Source organism: Rana temporaria, chromosome 1 (genome assembly GCF_905171775.1).
Source record: "Rana temporaria chromosome 1, aRanTem1.1, whole genome shotgun sequence".
Taxonomy (NCBI): Eukaryota; Metazoa; Chordata; class Amphibia; order Anura; family Ranidae; genus Rana; species Rana temporaria.
In genome coordinates this window covers 107,760,601-107,784,112 of record NC_053489.1, presented here as the reverse complement: position 1 = coordinate 107,784,112, position 23,512 = coordinate 107,760,601, and the positions used below count along the sequence as shown (strand labels likewise).

Here is a 23,512-nt window from a genome sequence, read left to right as displayed (position 1 = left end):
CCCCCCCTTTTTTAGCCATTTTTATTTTTTACCAAGTTTTACGTTCCCTGCTTTATCAGTCTCTATTATCAGTACCGGCTATTCTCTATTTTTTAAGATATATATATTTTTTATGATATATATTTTATATTTTTATATATTTATATATAGTCTATACCGTCCTTTGACTTTTATCCGCCTCCCGACCCTCTTTTTTACAGCTCCTCTCTTTTTAAGCTCTCCTTACCATTATGACTGTATACCGTCCTTGTCCATAAACTTTTGATGACATTAAGCCACATAATATACCGAACTGATCTTCCACTCAAAGATGCCTCTTTTCAGTAACAAAATATATGGTAGCTATTACTAATGTCAGTGTGGCAATGCCCACACAAGTTTGGCTATATAATCGGTACATAAGAGCATATTTTGGTTCACCAACGCACGACGTACACCATATATATATATATACTGGCACATATCATTTGTGTATTTTCCATGATGTCACTTGGAATTTTTTCATTTATAAGCACATCTTTACCGGAAAGTTGTGCGTTGCTGTGCATCTTTTATTTATAATTATATATTTTTTTAAAAATATTTTTTAAATGTCTTTATTTTCTCTCCATTATCATAGACATGTTGCACTGTAATGTGCACTAACCAGCAAGTCTAATCGAATGTTCTAGATCATCTTCCTCTCCTAATACTTTTTAATAGCAAATTTCATATAAATCCCGAGTTGTCTGATGAGCATCTGTAAACACGCCCACAGCACTCGGTGATTGGGTGTATTGACACCCGTGTTATACAAACACATTCCCTTTCTTTTTACTAGCTATTCTAACAAATACTTGTTAAAAATACCAATGTACATTTCTGCTTGTAGTGAGCATTTACAAATGCTCCCTATACCTATGGGTGACAAGCAACTTTTATATTTAGTTATAGGTTTTTTACCTTATTAAATGCAGTAATCCTTCTTTTCTACTATGCCGTTTTTTTCACTTTACCCTTTGTGAACTTTACACAGCAAGGCTGAGGTCAGTCCGCCCACCGGATCGGAGCAGCACCAATCATGACCAGTGGGCGGTTAAACTGATTCAATAGCCTTTGCTGACAGAGTATAAAGGAACAGTGAATGCGTTAGGTAGCCACGCCCTCTGTTGAAGTCAGGAAGTGACGAAACGCGTCAGGGCGTGGCTACAACGACGCTACATACGGACATAGCCTGCGTTCCACCGCGCTCCACCATCCACCAACCTCGATCCAGCGCCTGTCATAAACAGCCTCTGCTCAGCACGCGCGCGGCCCCTGGAGGATATTAAACGGCGGTGACAGCGGTGATCGTATTCTATGCTTATTTTTCAGTGATTTATTGTACGGGCACTCACTTAAGGTTGTTAACCCTCTCAAGATAGGTTCATTTAAGCAATATTGCACTATTTTTGTTTCTTTATTTGTCTTTCATGATACCTTGCTGAGAACTGTGTTTGACGTACTGATACCTGGAGGACCAGATGGTGTACTTATAGAGCTTCAACATCGCTCTACTGTGGCAATCTCACACCCTTGGTGGGTGAGTTTGGCTACAGAGGTATTTTTCTCTTGAATTGTTTTGGTGCACTGACACTTAGGAGTCCACTACCTTTACACCAACTGGATCCACAGGGTTATTTATTCTTTTAGTTTTGAGCTGATATTTCATCTCACCAGCGCTGTTTATCTTTTGAACTGTTTGTTCACACTTTTAAGATACTCACTACTGTTATTATTTATGTTTTTTGCTAGTCATGATATGATGTTATTCATTATACAGATTACCTCCTGAAGAAGTAGTCTCTCCACAAAACCGGTAGAGGTCTCCCTTGATTTTACCTCACAACAACAGATACTATACGGATTTCCATTAATACTATACTGCTGTAACTACTGTGAGGTTGATTGTCATGGTTCTGTTTTTAAACTGTATATTTTTTTTATGTATAATAAATGAATTTTTTACTGTATTTACCTGTGTCATCAGTACCAAGAAAGTCCATATACAGTCTTTTTCTGGGCGATAGTTATTTTGGGGTTGTGGTACTAGCAGTCGCTACCATTCTATCCTCCGGTCCCTCTCTCTCCACAGTGGAGCTATGAATACAACTGGACCAGAGTCAGTGGAGATGAGGCTGATATTTGGTGTTGTACACGGAATAATTAGGAATTATCCCAACTGTGCTGGGGGGGTAAAGGCACACGTACAGGCCATGGAAGGGTAACTACACATGTGCTAGGTACTGGCTGTGGAGGGTCAACACATGTGCCGGTAACCTGCTGCTGACAATCTGGCTGTACTTGTGAATGCATGTATATTTTAATAAAGACATATATATTTTTAAATAATATAGCACCATTGGCGATGTTTGTTTCTTTCCCTGGGCGTGTCATTCTTTAATATGGAGATGTAAAACCAGATCTCTTTATGATCTGCAGTGAGGGATCACAAGCCTGTGTGACCTATATGATATTGTTTGTATGGTTACAATATCAGAGGTGAGCATAAAAAGCGCACAAAAGTTGACCACGGGTGTATCACGGTCATTCGGGAGTGTGCTTGCCTGATTAAAGTGGACACTTCAGCACTTGGATATGTGGACTTTATATTTAGTATTGTATGTATTTGGATTGGTTAAATTGGTTGTGGTACCTTCAGTTTTTATTGTACCTATTGTGATTGTGTGGCTTTCTGAGTGTGATGGGAGTTGTAGGTCACAGTAGGATTGTGGTATCACCAATATTATAGTTATGGTAAATTTCAAAGCTGAATTATAATAGGGGTAATAGCCTGAGTTTTATTTACATACAACTCATTTGTGTATTTAGTAACATTTTGATTACTTTATTGAATATATATGATACTATAGAGCAGCGCTATAACCAGATATTACGATCACTGAGGGATATAACAACCAGTGGGAACAATGCACAAATCTGAATCAAGACTATAAGTCTTAGCACAATACCCTACTAGGATGCACACACATTTAAGGAGCTGGAGACAGTCCCAATAGAACCATGTTTAGTCAGAGAGAGTGACAAAGAGCAAACAGAGTGCAAGAAGTACCATCTAGCAAAATAGAAAGGTGTGGGAAGATAACCACACTGTACTGGTTCACCAACACCAGAAGACAGTAGGACAAACAGAACTATCCACAAGGACACCAGGCAAGGTCATACAAGTCCTCTGCCCTCCCACAATCTGGCAAAGTGTCCACAGCTGTGGGGCGAATGGCAGGCACCTTAGCCAGAGACCTAGGACCAATCTTCTGATTAAGGATAGGAGCAGGGAAAACATTTTGAAAAGTTTCTTAAAGGCTGCAATTCACTCACAGTAGGAAGGCCTGACTCCACGAGAACCCCTGGATATGTTCTATCTGCCACAGGTAGTGTCTACAGCAGGTTTTCAGTGTAAGCTCTCTGCTGACAAGCTAAGGGAGCATTAGGCTCTTCAGTGATGGGTTCTCCTGCCATGCAGAAGATAAAGCACGTCCAAATGTTCATCACCAGGATGGAAACTACCAGGGTGGAGAGGTCCACAAGGCAAAAACAGTGCATCTAGAAAGGAACCATGCAGTTAAGTACAACACCCTCAAAAGAAGTCCTCCTATAATGGGGAGGACTACCACATAGACCCTAAAACCAGGAATATCATCAGAGACCATTAGATCCATAGGAACTGCCTGCATCTCTTGCCTCAAGTTCAGACTCTCAGATATAAAGAGAAGAAAGTAATACCGTGGCCATTAGGCTAGATTCCCCTAACCAAAAGGGGTGCAGAGTGCTTCAGTGAGCATCTAAACTGGTCATCCCATTCGTTGACATCTGTAAGGTTCCACCTGATGGAAACTCGCAGCAGGTGGGGAGAGTTTAAGACTATTAGAATCCAGAAAACGGAACCTTTCCATGGAAGTCGCCTAAATGTCCCACAATGGGGATGTCCAGCAAAGGTACTAGGGCAGAGGGGACCCTGCTCGGGGAAGTAACAGTGGAAAGGATCTGCAATTACACACTGTTATGGCAGAAGTTGTAGAGAGACAGGGCTTCTCTGACCTTTACACAGATGATCTGCACTCTGGTAGGAGTGTACTGTGGCCACCTAAGATGTTGCTAAAGACAAGTTGTAAGCTGGTCCTAAAACTATTTTTAAAGAGCTGGTCCAAACAGACAGCTTCCCTCAAAAGGAAGACAAATCAGAGCAGAGATAGACTGTAGATGAAGACCCTCTAACGATAGTGGTCCCCTGTTCAAGATTCCAGATGCAATTTCTAATTGCCCCCAAAACCACTAAGGGAATATAGACGGAAGTCATTTATAGCAATGAGACTTTTTGTGTATTTGAGAAGACATGCTGCAGGGCGATATAGTCAGGCTTCGAGTGCCAACATATTTGGGCAGCTGGTGTTAAGGGTTTCAGGCAGCCAGAGGTGGTAAAGTCACTGTAGGCGAGCAAAAAAACAGAACCGGGTGCTTCAGGAGCAGGATGGTGTGTCCTCTAGACTAAATGGCAGGAGAAAGAAGTCGAAGAATGGCAGAGGTGAGCCCCTGGTGCTTTAGCCCAACTGGCTTTCCTCACTAAGTGAGCCTTCACAGGCAGAGTCACTGCTCTGGACCCAAAAAGTGCTCTGCCACAAACCGTACACAAAGATTTGAAAAGTGCCATTATGTTGAGTGCAGTGCCCATAGGTCACATTCCAGGCTATCCTTGACACATCCAGAGGCCTACTGAGTCTTCAGAGACTGGGTCACACCAGGGGCTGTGCCATAGTTGTGGATGTGGACAGCACTCTGTGGATAACAAAGTACACAAATATCTGGAAACTAGCACAATGCAGATCTCAGTGCTCGAAGGTCACATTCCAGGCAATTTTCCAGTTGTTCTGGTACAGACTCCAAAGCTGTTGCTGTGGATATGCATAGCTGCTTTATAAAGGATAGCTCAAACACGGTTTTCAAGTCTTGACTGAAGTCACCAAATAAAAAAATATTAAATCATATCAAATATCTTGCTTATTAATATTAATGAATATGATGAAAAAATATTATAAAAAAAGCCAGAAAAAATATAGTTAGAATTTTTTTGACAGGGCTGAAGATAAGGCATGCAACCTCCTAGGACACTAGCAAAGAACCTCAGCTGGAGGGTTAGAAGCAGGGTTATATGTGAGCTGGCCTTCAGATTTTTTTTTCTGTCAGTATATAACCCAACTGTTTCAACATGTCTGTGCCCCTCAATGAAGGATAAAGAAATTATCTTACAATGTTAATTTGTTAATCTAATTTCCAGATAACTGTATCAGTCTATCCGTTTACATTTTCAATTATTTTCTATTTGCAGCTTTCATTAAAATACTTTGTTATCCTCTTATGAAAGTTCTTGTTCAGGCACCTCCTGTTATGGGGTGATAATGCCCTTTCCCTGTCTCCCAGTTGGTCTCCTGTTTCGTCACACTTTCATACCCGATTCCAGCGGAGACTACAAACAGCTGCATGATGCTTATTGCAAGGGTATGTTCTGCCATTATTACCATTGAGAAGCCTACCCTGAGCAGTAACCTGCTGCTACTGCTTTAGAGAACACATGTGTGCAAGCAGATAGGGCTTCAGAAGTTCAGCAGCACCGAGATGCGACAAAAGGGTGAAAACATGACAAAACAGTATTTTCTAAGGAAAGAAAGCAATAGTTGGGGTTTACATCTACTTTAGAGGCAAGAAAGAATTTATCCACATCATACCTTTTGTAGTACCTTGATGTTCTTCATCAATGAAGAAAGCCATATGATAGTTTCCAACACATGCAGGATAGTGCCTCTCCAGCTCACACAGAGGTGGGTAATGTGTGACAAATAATGTTAATGATGAAACCTGAAATAAATTTATAAATACATTGTATATACAGCAGGTAAAATAAGTATTGAACACGTCACAATTTTTCTAGGTAAATATATTTCTAAAGGGGCCAAAATCACACCTGAGCAATGCATGAGACTAGATTCTTCATACAGGAAGTGTCTTAAAGCTGTAATTACCAACAAAGGATTTTGTGCAAAGTATTAAAAGAGAAGTATGGGCATAAGGGTTACTGCAGGTTCATACTTACCTAGGTGGATGCATCGGTTCGATGCTGCATCTGTCCCCCAGCGCCTCTTCACTGAGAACTGAGCGATAGAACACCACCGATAGCTCGGTTCTCTCTCCTCCCTGAGCAGAGAGCTGCTGCCTGTCAATCACTGGAGCCCTGAGCTGTGGAGGGGCAGGGAGCGGCCCTCTCATCGGCTCACTGAGACGGCTATCAGTCCAGGCCCCTGGCAGATCCAGACTCCCAGAGTTGGGATGACGCGGTGCCTGGACTGATATTGGTGACGTCAGCAGAGAGCAGAGTTCAGACCGCTCTCTGCTAAAAACAGGTCACAGGAGTGCAAAACTAATTGAACTCCTGTGACCCATAGGAGAAGCCCAGCCGAATGAGCATGTGTGTATATGTATATATATATATATATATATATATATATATATATATATATATATATATATATATATATATATATACACACACACACACACACACACATACATACATACACACACACACATACATACACACACACACGTGTATATATATATATATATATATATATATATATATATATATATATATATATATATACATACATACATACACACACACAAATACTATCTAAGCTTAAAGCGACTTCCACACTAATTCTAAGCCCTATGCTAACTACCCTGTACAGGAAAGATGTCTTTACTTATATTCTGAAGATACTTTGTCCAGTCACATGAACTCCCCAGCGGCTGGATTCAGTGAAATGGAGAGATTGCCGACAATGGTTGCAATGTCTATGCACTGATGTTATCCACAGGCTTACTATGGGGCATCTGTTGTCGGCTGTATCTTCTCTACACAGAAGCCGGCCCTGGTAGCCAACATGTACGATTAATAGCAAGAATCCAGTGCTGATATAAAGGAGGACACAGCCGTCCAGTTGTTGGGGAACAACAGGCCTTGTTTATCTGTAAACGAATAGACTGATACAGTTATCTGGATTAGGAACCTAATCTATCACCTCAAAATAAATTCAGTAAGCCACATGACAGGCACTGCCTACAATGTTACTTTCCTAGGGCTGTATGGCAAGAATTCTCAGTCTTTGATGAAGAATTCTCTCAGACAGTTTATCCCAGACCACCCACCCTGCTCCATCTCTCATACGGCAAAAGAAGAATCAGCTTTTTATGGGCCAACAGAATATTTAACACTTTAATAACAAGTGACAACATAAAAGAACTAATAGCATAAGTTTACACATCTCTTGCTGTATGATCTCTCACAGACTTGGAAAACAGTAAATATACAACCCCTGGGGAGACATCATGCCCGAACACCCCTTTTTCCTTGGCAGATACCTGACCCGGCCTTGAGGCTGTATTGTTGGGACATAGTCCCTGTCCTCCCCTATTCATAAGGCATTATTATTTATCCTTGTTAATTTTTCTTTCCCGTATATTACTTTAAAACACCCCTGATTGAATGGATGAAATTCCTGGAAACACGTAGTGTGCCACTAGATGCCAACAGTTACCTGTCTATATTTCATATGATTTTTAATTGATTTATTTTACCATGTATATCTGCCATATCTGTTTTTTATTTTTGTATTGCATGCTATGAGCAGCATATTTATAGTAAGTCTTGTGACTACCTATTTGATACAAAATATCTGATATGTATTTAAGATTGTAATAAATAAATGATGTAATGTTACTTTTGTATGTTATTATTCCCTATGACATGGTGTTCCCTCATTTAAAGTCCCACAAACACCTCTTTTCTTTTTTTTTTTTTTTTGTCAAATTAGTTTATTGGGTTTAAAGTAAAGAGAAAACAGTAGATACAATTGACAATAAAAGATTACAGAAAAATAAAAATGGTATCATGTAATATGAGAGTATTTGAAACATAGACAAATCCAATAAATATTTGTAGATCCTAGGAGGAATATTAAAGGAATCATTAAAGCAGGTTATAGTCAAACCAATCATGTTAGTCTATTGCATTTGAACTCATATAAAATATTATAGAATATTGTGATATAAATGGAACCGGATATAATTATGATATGAACTATATCTATGGAGCAATTGTAATTTTAGCAATGAATCGGTTCAAAAACTGGCCGAAATAGGGGGAGAAGGATCTTATTCATGTTAAATATTAAAACAATAGGAGCAAAATTAGATATCGTATTTACATATTCACATTTACCATTTTATATAATGAGATATATATTTGAAGAAGTGAGAGATAAAAGAAAGAAAAAGGACAGAATGTGGAGTATAAAAAGTGGAAAGTGATGAAAACAATAGGATAGGAAAGGCAGTACAGGATAGAGGAAAGGCTCCGGGATCGTTACATAATAGAGATAGTAATAATATAGAGGGACTGTATCCAGAATGTTACTGGCTTACAATATCCTACCAAGGTCTCAATAGAGAATCATCTGGGTTAGATGAGATAGTATAGGTCACCCATGGATTCCATATTGTTTCATATATGTCTATGGAATCATTGGTTATGGCTTCTGATTTTGAGTGGAGCATGGCTTGATGTACTCTATTTCTGGTTTCAGAAACTAGAAGCGTAGCTGTTTTCCAAGCTTTGGAGATGGTTTGCTTTGCGGCTGTGGTGATTTGTAGGAACAGTTTAAATTGAGCATAGGAAATACAATCCGGTTTTAAATTTAGGAGTGCGGTAGTCGGATCAGGAGTAATGGATTTCTTGAAAACTGCTGAAATCATGAGGAATATTTCTTTCCAGTAATTTTTTGTAACAGGGCACTCCCAGAAAATATGTAAATGTGTTCCCGGATCACCACAGCCGCGAAAACAAAGCGGGGAATAATGGGGAGCAAATTTTGCTATTCTAACAGGAACCAAATACCAGTACATGAGAACTTTATAATTTGTTTCCATAGCAAGTATATTTTGGGAGGACGTTTTAGTATTTGACCATACTTTATTCCAGGTAGATATATCTATATTGAAACCAAGGTCGTTCATCCATTTTTCAGCATATGAAGGTAATTTTGCGCTAAGCTTAGTACTTAGTTGGCTATATAGTATTGAAATGAGTCCTCTTGAATGAGGATCTCGTTTACATATTCGTTCAAACTGCGTCATGTCACTCAATTTATTTATACCTTGTAAATATGGTGCAAAGAAATTTTTAATTTGTAAATAGCGAAAAATTTCTGATGCCGGAAGTTTATGACTTTCACGTATTTCTGGAAATGTTTTAAATGAGGCAGGTTTTAAAAAGTCACAACATTGTGTTAGACCCGCTGAAATCCATCTTGTGAAGGTTCTAGGAAATGTGAGGGCTGGGTAAAACTTTGAGTTTCTCATAAAAGATATAAGGGGTACATGTGGGGATTGTAAACCCTGGGTCATTTTAAATCTTTCCCAAATAGAGATTGTATGTTTAGTAATCTTATTGTCGATTATTTTGTGGTTAGAGGAGGTGGACCATATGAGATTTGGTATAGAGATTGGGTCGCTATCAATGGTTTCAATTACTACCCATAGTGGAATTTCGTGGCTTACATGGTATTTGGGAATGTTTGCTATTTGCGCAGCATGAAAATAAGTGGCAAAGTTTGGGAAACCTAAACCTCCTTTAAGTTTAGGGAGGTATAGGGTGTGTGGAGAGATTCGAGATTTTAAAGTGCTCCATATAAATGATTGTGTTTTTCGTTGTAGGTTTCTGAGGAAGTAGGCTGGAATAGGAATGGGTAAAACTCTAAAGAGATATAACATTTTGGGTAATATAGTCATTTTTATAACATTTATTTTACCTAACCAAGATAAGGGGAGAGTGGACCATTGCTTTAAATAATTTGAAATTTTCCGTAACAGTGGGGGGTAGTTGGCGGAGAAAATATCTTTTAGATCAGGGGTAAGTACAATACCTAGATATGAGAGATGTGTCGCGGACCATGTAAAAGGGAGGGATATCTTCGCTTGTTGAAGTATATCTGGGGGCAAAGAAACGTTTAAAGCTATAGATTTTTGCATGTTTATTTTTAATCCAGATATATGGGCAAAATGGTCAAGTTTGTTTATAACGTTGGGAGCTGTAATATGGGGGGAGGACATCAAAATTAAAATATCATCAGCAAATAAGCAGAGTTTATGATGGTGGCCAGCCAGTTCTATACCTTTAATTGAAACACCTCTTTTCTATATACTAAATCAGGGATGGAGGTCGCCATGAGTTTTATTAGTGTGTGTCAGGTAACATCCATTCACTGTATAGTAAATATACAGCCAAACCAAAATCACTACCCATTTTCATTATTATAAGAAAAAAACGGAGTTAGTACTCACCGGTAACTCCTTTTCCAGTAGTCTTCCAGAACAGCCCTTGAGAGATGGAGTCCCACCAATCGACACAGGAAACACATTGCCAATCAGTTCAAAAAACGGTCCCCTCAGGTCCCTGGTCAGTCATTTACCAAGAACCGAAGGATGGAACTGAAAAACATAACCACAACATATAAACATATTAATGCATCAACATAATTTAAGGGTGGGATTGTGCTGTCCTGGAAGACTACTGGAAAAGGAGTTACCGGTGAGTACTAACTCCGGTTTTCCTCAGTCGTCTTCCAGGACAGCCCTTGAGAGGATCCCCAAGTACTCACCAGATTAGGGGGGACCACAGCTTGGAGGACTTTCCTCCCAAAAGCCTGATCCTGACTGGACATTAAGTCTAGTCTATAATGCCTTGTAAAGGTTGAGAAGCTTGACCACGTTGTCTGCTCTACATATTTGCCCCGGGGGGGCACCAGCTTTTTCAGCCCAGGATGCCAAAAGTGTCCTTGTGGAGTGGGCTTTAACACCCCCAGGAGGATCTTTATTTAGTATTCTATAACTTTCTGCTATAGCTAGCCTGATCCACCTAGCTATAGTGACCTTAGAAGCTTGTTGTCCCTTACGCTGTCCAGAAAAAAATATAAACAAAGAATCTGCCATTCTAAAAGATTTGGTTGCATCTAAGTACTCTAAGATACACCTTCTTACATCTAATAAATGAAATTGCCTTTTTTTTTTGTTAGAGGCGTTCTGGCAAAAAGAAGAGAGAACAATGTCTTGAGACCTATGGAATTTGAACCCAGGATCTGTTTTTAAGATGATTCGGTCTTCAAGGAGCTAAATGACAGGCTCTCTAATGGAGAGAGCTTGGATTTCACTGACCCTGCGGGCTGAAGTGATTGCCAAAAGGAGTACTGTTTTGAAAGTAGGTAGTCTTAAAGAGGTCTCCGAGATGGGTTCAAATGGGGTCCCCAAGAAGGCTTTGAGGACGACCGACAGGTCCCAAGTTGGATTTACCTTGACCTTAACTGGTTTCTGTCTAGTGATTGCTTTACAGAACCTAGAAATAAGAGGATCTTCCTGCAAGCGTCTTCCTAGGTATACACTTAGGGCCGGTAGCTGTACTTTAATTGTACTAGGGGTTTACCCCTTGTATACCCCGTCCTGTAGAAACTGCAAGATATTTGTTATATCCTTGTTAGGTTTTCCCTGATCCACCAACCAAAAATTAAATTTTTTCCAAATTTTACTGTAAATAGCTTGAGTGACTGGTTTTCGGCTCTGAAGCAAGGTTTGAATCACTTTTTCTGATAACCCCTCGTCCCTCAAAATCTATTCCTCTGTAAACATGCTGAAAGTTTCAGCATGGGCACTTGAGGATGCAAGAGGGGTCCCTGTGACAGGAGGTCTTGTCTCCATGGGAGCCTCAAAGGTGGTTGGTCTGTCAATTTCAGTAATGTTGTGAACCAAGGTCTCTTGGGCCAAAAAGGTGCCACTAGTATTAAACATGTTTCTTCTGCCAGAAACTTGGCCAAGACCCTCGGAATGAGGTGAAGCGGTGGAAACACATAGGCCAGACTGAAGGTTTAGGGTATCTGTAAGGCATCTACCTCCAAGGGTTGATGTCCTGGACATAGCGAGCAGAAATTGGTAACTTTTGCATTCTCCTTGCTTGCAAACAAATCTATTTGGTTGGTTTGAGGTTGAAAACTTCCATATGTAGAGACCATTCTTGATTTGAAACTAGTTGTCAACTCAAGAAGTATGCAGTGTTGTTCTGTTTGCCCTTCAAGTGTATTGCAGAGATAGATTTTAGATGGACTTCTGCCCATTGAAACATATGTTTGGCTACCAACATTAGACAAGCACTTCTGGTACCTTCCTATTTGTTTACATAAGCCACTGCCGTCATATTGTCTGATCGGATTTGAAGGTGGTGACCTTGTAGCTTGTCCTGAAATGCCAGTAGAGCTCTTAGGATTGCTGTTAACTCCTTCCAATTGGAAGAATTTTTTTTCTCTTCTGGTGTCCACCTGCCCTGTGCCCAGAATGCGTGGAGATGAGCTCCCCAACCCCAACTGCTCGCATCCGTGGTCAGAGTGGATGTGATAGGTAGGACCCAGAGAACCCCTTTGTTTAGGTTCTCTTTGTCCTTCCACCACCAGAGAGAACGCTTCACATTGGTAGCGATTGAGATAGATTCCGCTAGACCTTTGTCTTTTACCTGTTCCAACAGAAATCTCTGTAGGTCTCTCTGGTGGAACCTGGCCCATTGCAAAGCCGGGATGGCTGCCGTCATCAGACCAAGTGCTGACATGACTTCCCTTACTGTGCAATTGTGGCTGGTTTGAAGAAAAGACATCCTCTGAATCAGATTCGATATCTTTTCTTCCGGCAAGACTATCTTTTGTTCTACAGATAGGATCTTGTAACCCAAGTACAGAATATTCTGTGTTGGAGTTGTTTTGGATTTTTCTAGACTGACAATCCACCCCAAGTGTCTCAGGTTGTGTTGTGTTAACTCTAAATCCTGGCAGAGTTGCTTCTCTGAGTGGGCTGTGAGTGAGTGAATAACTTGTATAGCACTACAAATGCGAACTGAATCGCCTCAAGGCGCTTTTTTCCATCCAGTGTCATCCTTATCCTTCAGAAGAGATGAGTTACGTTTTTTCCTGAAGGCCCGATGATTTTCTTCCATGCGGATGTTTGTGGGCAGAGCGTTCCATAGCCGTGGTCCTTGGACTGCAAATCTTCGTTCTCCCTTTGATTTGTAGCGGGACTTGGGGATGTGGAGGAAGTTTTGCTTAGTTGATCGGAGAATGCGATTAGGGGTGTAATGCTTTATTTTGTCACACAAGTATTGAGGAGCATTTCCTTGTGTGCACTTGTGGGTAAGACAGAGGGTCTTGAATGTGATCCTGTCCTTTACGGTTAGCCAATGAAGGGTCCTCAGTGCCGGAGTGATGGATTCCCATGTTTTTTTCCCCATTACCAGTCTAGCTGCCGTATTCTGGACGACTTGTAGACACAAAATCTGATATTTAGGTAGGCCAATATAGAGGGAGTTTGCGTAGTCGAGTCAGGAATTGATAATAGTTCCAACTACTACTGCTATGCCTTCTTTTGGAATGAAGGGGATGAGTCTACGCAGCAGCCGGAGGAGATGGTGGGATCCGCTGACTACTGATCCTATTTGTGCATCCATCGACATTTCAGAGTCAAAGATGACTCAGAGACTTTTGACTTTGGTGCTTGGGGTGATCATCTGTCCAAGGATGATGGGAGAAGAAGTTCTGTCTTGGATCCACTGAGTTTGAGGGAGCTCTCAGTCATCCAATCATCGATCAATGCGAGGCATTTTTCTAGACCGTTATATTGGTCTTTTTTCCCGGTGATGCGAAAGTAGAGTTGAGTGTCGTCAGCATATGAGTGGTAGCACAGGTCCTGTTTACTGATGATTTTGAGGAGTGGGCGGAGGTAGATGTTGAAGAGCACAAGTGACAGGGGTGATCCTTGAGGGACTCCGCAAGAAATTGCGCAAGTTTCAGAGGAGAAGGCTCCTAGTTTTACTGTCTGGGAACGATTTTCTAGGAAGGATGCGAACCATGGTAGATCTGCGTCTGTGACTCCTGCTACTTCTTTAAGGCGAATGAGTAGCGTTTTGTGGTCTACAGTGTCGAAAGCTGCACGGAGACCCAACAGCACCAGGACACATGATTCTCCGTCATCTGCTGCTTCGAGGGCATCATCCCATATTTTCAGAAGTGCTGTTTCAGTGCCATGGCCTGGGCGGAAACCTGATTGAAGTGGGTCCAAGAGTTTGTGGGCATCCAAATGGAGTTGTAGCTGTTGTACTACAGCTTTCTCCATAATCTTGGAGATGGTAATCAGGCTTGTTATCGGTCTTCGGTGATTTGGGTCTTTAGGGTCGAGGTTAGGTTTCTTTAGGAGGGGCTTGATTATGCCTTTTTTGAAGGAGATTGGAACCATACCTTCTTTGAATGATTGGTTTAAGAGATGTGTTATGGTGGGTGCCAAGATATCAGTACATTCTTCCAGGAGTTTTGTCGAAATGGTGTAATTTGGTGATGTACTGTCTCAAAGGCTTTTTTGGTAGTGTTGATGGTGATCAGCATCAGCACAAAATTCATCGGTTGTATGATGTTTGTATTGACTTCCTCTTCTTGCTGTGGCTGAGTGAGGTTGGTTGTTTTTTTCTGTTGAATTATTTGCCGAATGTTTTCAATTTTGTCGATAAAAAAATCCGATAGCTCATTACAGAATTCTTGAATTTCATTTGCTGGAGGTTCTAGGCAAGTGGGGTTCATAGTCTGTGCGACTAATTTGAAGAGTTTGCGGGGAAGGTTTATGGCTTTTGATATGGTGTTTGAGAAATGTTTTTTTTTTGCTATTTGCTATTTTTTGCTATTGCTTTATGGTATTTATTAGTGAGTGCTTTGTAGTTTGTGCGGTTTTTCATTGTGGGATTTCTTCTAGAGAGTAAGTCGTCTAGATATGGTATGATTGAGACTAACAGGAGTCTCAATGGGAACAACGCTTCCTCAAGAACTTTGTAAAAAATTCTTGGAGACGACGACAGACCGAAGGGCAGGGCTCTGCACTGAAATTGATACATTTTTGATTCTATCTGTATCGCCATATGAAGAAATGTCTGGCATTCCTTCCTTATTCGGATATGCAGTTAGGGATGCCTTAAATCCAGGGTTGCCATAAATACTTCTTTTTGAAGATGATTGTTTATCGAATAGATTGACTCCATCCAAAATTTCTTAACGAATGGAGAGGTTCAGGGGTCGGAAGGTTCATAATCAGTCTGAACTTCCCTGACGGCTTTTTTACTACAAAAATGTGCGAGTAAAATCCTTCCCCCTGTTCGTGAATAGGAACTGGTGTCAATACTTCTTGATCCACCATTTCTCCTATTAGTAGGGGTAAAGCCCTGGCTTTTTCTGAGTGACTTGGTAGTTTTGTCACCAGAAACTTGGATTGTGGTTCGCTGTGGATTTCCAGTGCATAACCTCTTTTGATTATGTTTAGCACAAATTCGTTTGAGGTTGTCTTTTCCCATTGTGGGAGAAAGTTCTTTAGTCTTCCTCCCACAGGGACCCTGACGTCACTGGGGCTTGGGACCCTGATTGGGGTGGTCAAAAAGTATGCCCCCTCTCCCTTTTTGCCTTGTCCAATGTTTTCCTGTTTTTTTCTGGTTCCTTAGTAGGGAAAGATTTCTTTTGTCCGCCGTTCTCTCCGGGGCGGTATCCAATTCAGGCCCAAAAACAAAATCCCCAGTGAAGGGAACACTGCATAAACATGTCTTAGATGCTGTGTCACCCCCCCATGTTTTTATCCATACAGACCTTCTGGCTGCCACTGAAAGTGGTGAAGGGGAAACTGCAGCTGCCCTACTGGTGGAAGCAGACACATTTACATCTGAAATCAAGTCCCTAAGGGATTTAAAAGTTGATGCCATCTCCTCCTTAAATGAGCTTAGGAACTTGGCCAAGGGGGAGTCTGCCTCAGATTTCAACAAGACTGCAATACATTGTTAGAGCCTGAGGATAGTTTGCTTCCACAATTAGGGCACTTTCTGCAGCCTGACTAGTCCTCCCTTGAAGCCTCCTTAGCCTGAAATAGACAAACGGTAGATGGACTTTATTTCAACCCCCTTTTCCCCTTTAGGAGACACCCGTGCTGCCACCACCACTGCTGTTCCCCGGGACAGTGTCATCCACCACCATGGAGTAACAATACACCACACTTTGCCTACAAACATCACCAGTACAGGGCTCACCCAGTAGCCTACCTGGTTTAAACTGGTGCCTACATCCTCCGGAGTGTCCTGGGGATTAGCGTACATGGTGCCCCTTGTCTCTCCGTATCCCGCCGCTAGTCCGGTACCGCTGGACGCAGGTCAGGGATGAGTGGGCCCAGCACAGGCTTTTTCACTCCTCCACGCGCCCTGGAGACCCGGAACTGGAAGTCTCGGCGCACAGTGATGGCGCGATTCCGCCGGAAATGACGCATCAGCGTTTCCGACCCCCACCGCGGCGAGGAGCTGGCAATGGACGGATCCACTCACCCGCTCCTGGGGAAACTGCGCCATTCTGTCCACTGGCTCACATCGGCACCGGGAAGAGGAAAAAACGGATCTGCTCTGGTTTTTCTGGACGGTACCCGAGCCCCAGCACCAAAAGGTGAGACTTCCTAGGAGCCGAACGGATAGGACCCCTTCCTCCTATATGGCCTCCCTTCCCTACAGGCAGCCCCTGAGAGATGAAGTCCTTCTCCATGTTCCTCTGGCAACATGTTCCTCTGACGGAGGAAACACAATGACTGACCAGGGACCGTCTTTTGAACTGATTGGCAATGGTTTCCTGTGTCGATGGGAGGGACTCCCATCTCTCAAGGGCTGTCCTGGAAGACGACTGGGGAAATATGCTTTTAAACAATATCTCAATATCTCACACTTCAAACCTAACTAAAATCTTAATAAAAATATGTCAAAATGCACAGTAATAATTACAATGGCTCAAATGTAACAGAGTATCCAAATTATACCAAGAGATAACTCAACTTACATCTTTGATGAAATATTCAAGAGTGGCATATGCAATGGCAATGCCATCATGAGTACTGGTGCCTCTTCCCAATTCATCCAAAATAACGAGAGAACGAGGAGTAGCTTGTTTTAGTATCTCCGATGTCTCCGATAACTCTTCCATAAACGTGCTTCTTCCTTTATATATATTATCCGCAGCACCCATTCTGCAGAGATCAACAAAAACTCTTCTATAAAGAAAATACTTATCCAAATAGAACTCAAACACATGCATAAAACAATTCTTTAAAAAACTGCACTGTAAATGAGCAAAGGAGAATCCTAACTTGGGGCTGGTCTCGGTGGTATCACGTTGACATCTTAAAAAAAGCTCCTGAGATCATTCAGAATTAAGTAACAGTTACATTTAACCTACATTTAGCCTTCTTCAGGTGGGTCTTGCAATACTATAGGGTTAAGTACTTGTTTTTACAATTATTTTACATTTGTTGCATATTAGGACATGTGATCTCCAGCAACCTAATTGCAACATTGCCTAAAAATAACGAACATTGGGCCCTTGCATATTTTAACTCCCAAAAAAATAGTGTGCGCTACAAAACCCTGGTAATAAGCTACCTGGGAAACCAAAAGGGTTACTTTAGTGACAACAGAGTCAAAATAGGGTTTAATAGCAAAAAAATATTAATAAAAAAAAAAAATTTAAACTTTTTTGTGACTTGGTATCAAATATTATTTCAGTACTAAAATCAACTGACTCCCAGCATCACAGACTGATGCTAGGAATCAGTTGATTTTAGTGCTGAAATAATTTTTGATACCAAGCCACAAATGCCATTTAACCCCATTAATTGCAACATTGGCTTCTCTATATGCATGCATTGCATCAACTGCTGCTACTTATTTCTCATGGCAAATTTACTGATAGTGATAAGAGTTGAGCATCTGTTATGTAATATGCATGCCATGGTGACAATGCAGGAGCACAACTGGGAGACAGAAAGTGTCACCCTATAAAAGGAAGTGCCGTCATACAAAGTTTTATTTTGATAAAAACTGCAGGATTAGTAGGTTGTATTTTTTTAAAATTACCTTTGAAATCACCTTTAAGTGATACAGCTAGTATACGATTATAGTGACTGGGTGCACATACTGTATACTTACGATTTACCTCCAATGTTTTTGGTTTAATACTTCAACATAAGGTGTCATACAAAAATACTCAGAACACCAAGTGATTTTTTATTTTTAAATTAGATACTGTGTTGGAAGGCAAAATAAAGAAACTTGCATAATGTTGTTTGTATAAGTATTGAATCCCTACATCCAACTGCAGGTCATCAGTTAAATACAATTGAAATGCATGTATGAGAATTGTTTTATCTGCCTAAAACATGCAATTATGTGCAGCCAGAACCTTGACTTCCATTATAATAGCAGTAGGACATCAGTTTGATAAAAAAAAAGCATCCCCAGTCTTGTGATTGGAAAATTAAAGAACAGCAGCACACTGATGACCTCTCCTCCTGGCCCTCCCTGTCAGATGTGCAGGGCATATAGAAGGCCAGTATATAAAATAAGGACACTTTGTTTAGCTGTTTTTAAAACTACAGTTATTGACTTTAATGAATAAATGACTGCATTGACCGGTATATATTTACATCTAGATGGAAGCTTTTTTTGGATTGGGACATTTTAGGACAACAACCCATTTTCACCCACTTTGCACCAATGAATAAATAAAAAAAAAAACCACATAATACAATTACTGTGGCCAAATCCTTTAAACTTGGTGCATCTATCTTACTATACAGGCAGGTCTCATATATTGAATGTCACTACTATTGTCCCTGATTAGCATTGTGGAATATGTTGCTGCTACATAAGACTAATGATTTCATTTGACAGTTTATTATTTTGCATCATGCAATGAAATATATTTTCCTTTTCTCATGTTCTTTGATCTTTCAGCTGTTTAACATTACACTGGCTCACAAGATTTTTTTCCCCATTCTAGAAGTATAAATTAGCATGGTGTGGAAAAACACTACTGCTTTCATGCTGTTGTCTTAATGAAATAGTGTAAAAATATTAACCCCAACTAGCTTTAATTGGCCTTATGGTCTGTTCCTATTCACAGCCCTGGAAAATGCCGGGCATATACTAGTGTTCATGTACTACTCTAAATGTATTCAAAGAACTGTGTGTGCGCGTATATGTATAAAAATATATATATATTTTTTAATGATAGTTTCACAAACTTCTTCTAAGCATTTGAACCGTACTGTGATGTTTTTAAATTGTAAAATGCTTGTACGCAGTTCTAAAATGCAAATACGTACATACGGTATCTGCAGTCCAGAATGAGATGAGAAAAACTGTATATGTTAGGAAACCTGCTGCATGCCACATACTGTCAAAACACTCCTGAGCATAACATTCATGAACAGTCCCAATAGCAAGCATTGAAATTGCTTGTGTTTAAGTATTTAAAAAATGACAATTTATTTAAAACATTCATATTTTGATGGAACACAATAAAAATAAAAATGTGACTTTAAAATGTGACTTCATACATAGGAGGCCACATCCTAATTTGCAACCTTTTCATTATCCTGCCCATTCCTATTGGGCTGCAAGTTTACCCATAATAGTATTGGGCCAAATGGGAAATGTAATTAGTTGTATAACCTTTGGGACAATCAGGATATTATAAAGCTTACTGGTTAAAACAGGGGTGCCCAACCAGTGGCCCGCGACCTCCTGCTCTGGGATGGAATATAATAGAATACCGTTATTAAAGGTCAGTTTATTACTAAAATCACAGTGTATATATGGGCAAATATGTTCTGCATTGGTTACTGGGCTGCTTTTAAACTGATCCGCAGGTGCAGAGCAGTTAGGGCCACTTAAGCGACTTTTAAGCAGTGCGGATTGGAGGTAGGCAAGGTAGTCCATTTACATCTGTCACTCGATAGAAGAAGATCCTGGACTGCCGCACTCCTTAAAACTATGGGCCAGATTCTCAGTGGAGATACGTTGTGCGGTCGTATCTATGCGCCCGATTCTTATAGATATCTATAAGATCCACCATCGGATCGTAACTGCATTTTTACGCTGGCCACTAGGGGCGTGTACGCTGATTTACGCGTCGAAATATGTAAATCAGCTAGATACGCGAATTCACGAACGTACGCCCGGCCGATGCAGTAAAGTTACGCCGTTTACGTTAGGCTTTTCCCGGCGTATAGTTACCCCTGCTATATGGTGGCATAAGTGCGACGTAGCAATGTTAAGTATGGCCGTCGTTCCCGCGACGAAATTTGAAAATTTTACGTCGTTTGCATAAGTCGTCCGTGAATGGGGCTGGACGTCATTTACGTACACGTCGAAACCAATACGTCCTTGCGGCATACTTTGACGCAAAGCACACTGGGATATTCCACGGATGGCGCATGCGCCGTAAGTGCAAAACGTCAATCACGTCGGGTCACAGCACATTAACATAAAACACGCCCCCCTGTTAAAAATTTGAATTAGGCGGGCTTACGCCAGCCGATTTACGCTATGCAGCCGCAACTTACGGAGCAAGTGCTTTGAGAATACAGCACTTGCCCGTCTAAGTTGTGGAGGCGTAACGTAAATCGCATACGTTACGCCGCCGCAAAGATACGCCGTTCTACGAGAATCTGGCCCTATGTTCGCCGCGATGGGAAAAAGCCGTCATAGAAGCGACGGGGATCCGACTTGGATTCCTGCCAATTCTAGCCATGGCGTTTGGTATGAATCATGAGGGGGAACTCTACGCCAAATTTTAAATAAAAAAACGGCATGGGTTCCCCCCAGGGGCATACCAGGCCCTTAGGTCTGTTATGGATTGTAAAAAGAACCCCCTACACCGAAAAAACAGCGTGGGGGTTCCCCCACACTTCATACCAGACCTGTATCCAAGCACGCCGCCCAGGCGGTCAGGAAAAGAGTGGGGACGAGCGGGCGGAGAGTGGAGAAGACCCCCCGAGCGGACTAATAAATAATTTTAAAAACCTGTGTTGTGTGTTTATTTTATTAACACTTTGCCTCCAGGTGAATGGGTAGGGGTACGATGTACCCCATATTCATTCACCTAGGGTGGGGGGGCCGGTATCTGGGGGCCCCCTTATTACAGTGGGCTCCCAGATTCCGATAAGCCCCCTGCCCGCAGACCCCGACAACCAACGGCCAGGGTTGTCGGGAAGAGGCCCTGTCCTTATCAACATGGGGACAGGGTACTTTGGGGTGGGGGCCGCAGGGCGCCCCCCTGCCCCAGAGCACCCAACCCCCCTATGTTGAGAGCATGCGGCCTGGTACGGCTCAGAAGGGGGGGTGCTCACTCGTCCCCACTCCTTTCCTGAATGGCCGGGCGGCGTGCTTGGATACGGGTCTGGTATGGATTGTGGGGAAATCCCCACGCCGTTTTTCCGGCTTAGGGGGTTCTCCTTACAATCCATACCAGACCTAAGGGCCTGGTATGCCCCTGGGGGGGAACCCATGCCCCCTTATGATTCATACCAAACACAGCGGCTAGAATTGGCGGTAATCCAAGTCGGATCCCCGTCGCTTCTATGACATGCTCGCTGGAATGTGCTTTTCCTATTCCAGCGAGTGCGAGATGTCGGCACCGTGTCGCCGAGAATCAGCGCGATGCGGTCGTGCTGGAAATACATTTGAGGCGACAGGTATTGTACTCTGCAACTCCAAACAACACCCCAGAACATGGTCCACATACTATTGTGCTACAGACCACCAGGCCCAAAGACGCATCTCCTCACATCGCTGACAGAATTCATCTCGACTTACTGTACCTGTCGCCGCAAATGTGTTTCAAGCACGACGGCATCGTGCTGATTTTCGGCGACATGGTGCCGACATATCGCACTCGCTGGAATAGGAAAACCACATTCCAGCGAGCGTTTAATGGAAGCAACGGGGATCCGACTTGGATTCCCGCCAATTCTAGCTGCGGCGTTTGGTATGAATCATGAGGGGGAGATCCACGCCAAATTTTAAATAAAAATCCAGCATGGGTTCCCCCCCAGGGGCATACCAGGCCCTTAGGTCTGGTATGGATTGTAAGGAGAACCCCCTACGCCGAAAAAACGGCGTGGGGGTTCCCCCACAATCCATACCAGACCTGTATCCAAGCACGCCGCCCGGCCGGTCAGGAAAGCAGTGGAGAGTCATCTTAAACTCAATGGATCAAAAACAGAACTCCTTCTATTCCATGCAAACCGAAAGAGACTGGCCAGGACAACATGGACGCCACCACCCATCTTGGGACAAACCATCACCCCAAGCACCAAAGTCAAAAGCCTCCGAGTCATTTTTGACTCTGACATGACAATGGATGCACAAATAGGATCAGTAGTTAGCAGATCTTATTATCTTCCAAGTCTGCTATGAAGACTTTTTCCCTTTATCCCGAAAAAAGACACAGCAGTAGTGGTAGGAACAATTATCAACTCTAGGCTCGATTATGCAAACTCCCTCTACCTCGGACTACCAAAATACCAGATTGCCCATCTCCAAGTCGTCCAGAACACGGCACGACTTGTAACAGGAAAAAAAACCTGGGAATCAATCACTCAGTCCCTGAGATCCCTTCATTGGCTGGCCGTAAAGGACCGAATCACATTTAAGGCCCTTTGCCTGACGCACAAATGTGTACACGGTTTGCCCCCCAATATTTAGGTGAGAAAAAAAAATACCAAAACCCCAATCGCGTTCTTCGATCAACTAACCAAAAACCACTACAAATCCCCAAGGCCCGCTACAAGACCAAAGGAGAACGAAGATTTGCAGTCCAAGGACCTCGACTGTGGAACGCATTACCAACTAACATCCGAACGGAAGTGAATCACCAGGCCTTCAGGAAAAAACTCAAGACCCACCTATTCTGAAGGCTAGATAGAAGGATAATGGATGCCAAGCGCCTTGAGGCGATTCAGTTCGCATTTGTAGCGCTATACAAGTTATTCACTCACTCGCTGCGAACGTTAGAGCAAGAGCAATAATTCTAGCCCTAGACCTCCTCTGTAACTCAAAACATGTAACCAGTAAAATAAATTAAAGTGTCGCCTATGGGGATTTTTAAGTACCAAAGTTTGGCGCCATTTCATGAGCGTGTGCAATTTTGAAGCATGACATGTTAGGTATCTATTTACTCGGTGTAACTTTATCTTTCACATTATGCAAAAAAATTGGGCTGACTTCACTGTTTTTTTTTTTAAAGCTTGGAAAATTGTTGCGCAAATACCATGCGAGATAAAGTTGCAATGACCACCATTGTATTCTCAAGGGTCCCTGCTAAAAAAAAAAAACATATATAGTGTTTGGGAGTTCTATGTAATTTTCTAGCCAAAAAATTATGACTTTTACATGTAGGAGCGAAGTGTCAGAATTGGCCTGGATGCCAAGTGGTTAAAGGGGATCACCATTGGTTCATCCATCCATCCATCTCCTTAACCACCCCCTCCCCCC

General features: G+C 41.9%; 1 protein-coding gene across 3 annotated transcripts in view; it reads right to left on the bottom strand.

The window, feature by feature from the left end:
• The window catches only part of MSH3 (mutS homolog 3), a 277,857-nt gene that overhangs the window by 13,075 nt on the left and 241,270 nt on the right, over positions 1-23,512 (bottom strand). For all 3 annotated transcript variants that reach the window (XM_040341613.1, XM_040341617.1, XM_040341611.1), the window contains 2 exons: positions 17,016-17,202; positions 5,760-5,889 (listed from right to left, as the gene is read on the bottom strand). In XM_040341613.1, the coding sequence (XP_040197547.1) occupies positions 5,760-5,889; positions 17,016-17,202 (317 nt within the window). The remainder of the gene's footprint in view (positions 1-5,759; positions 5,890-17,015; positions 17,203-23,512) is intronic.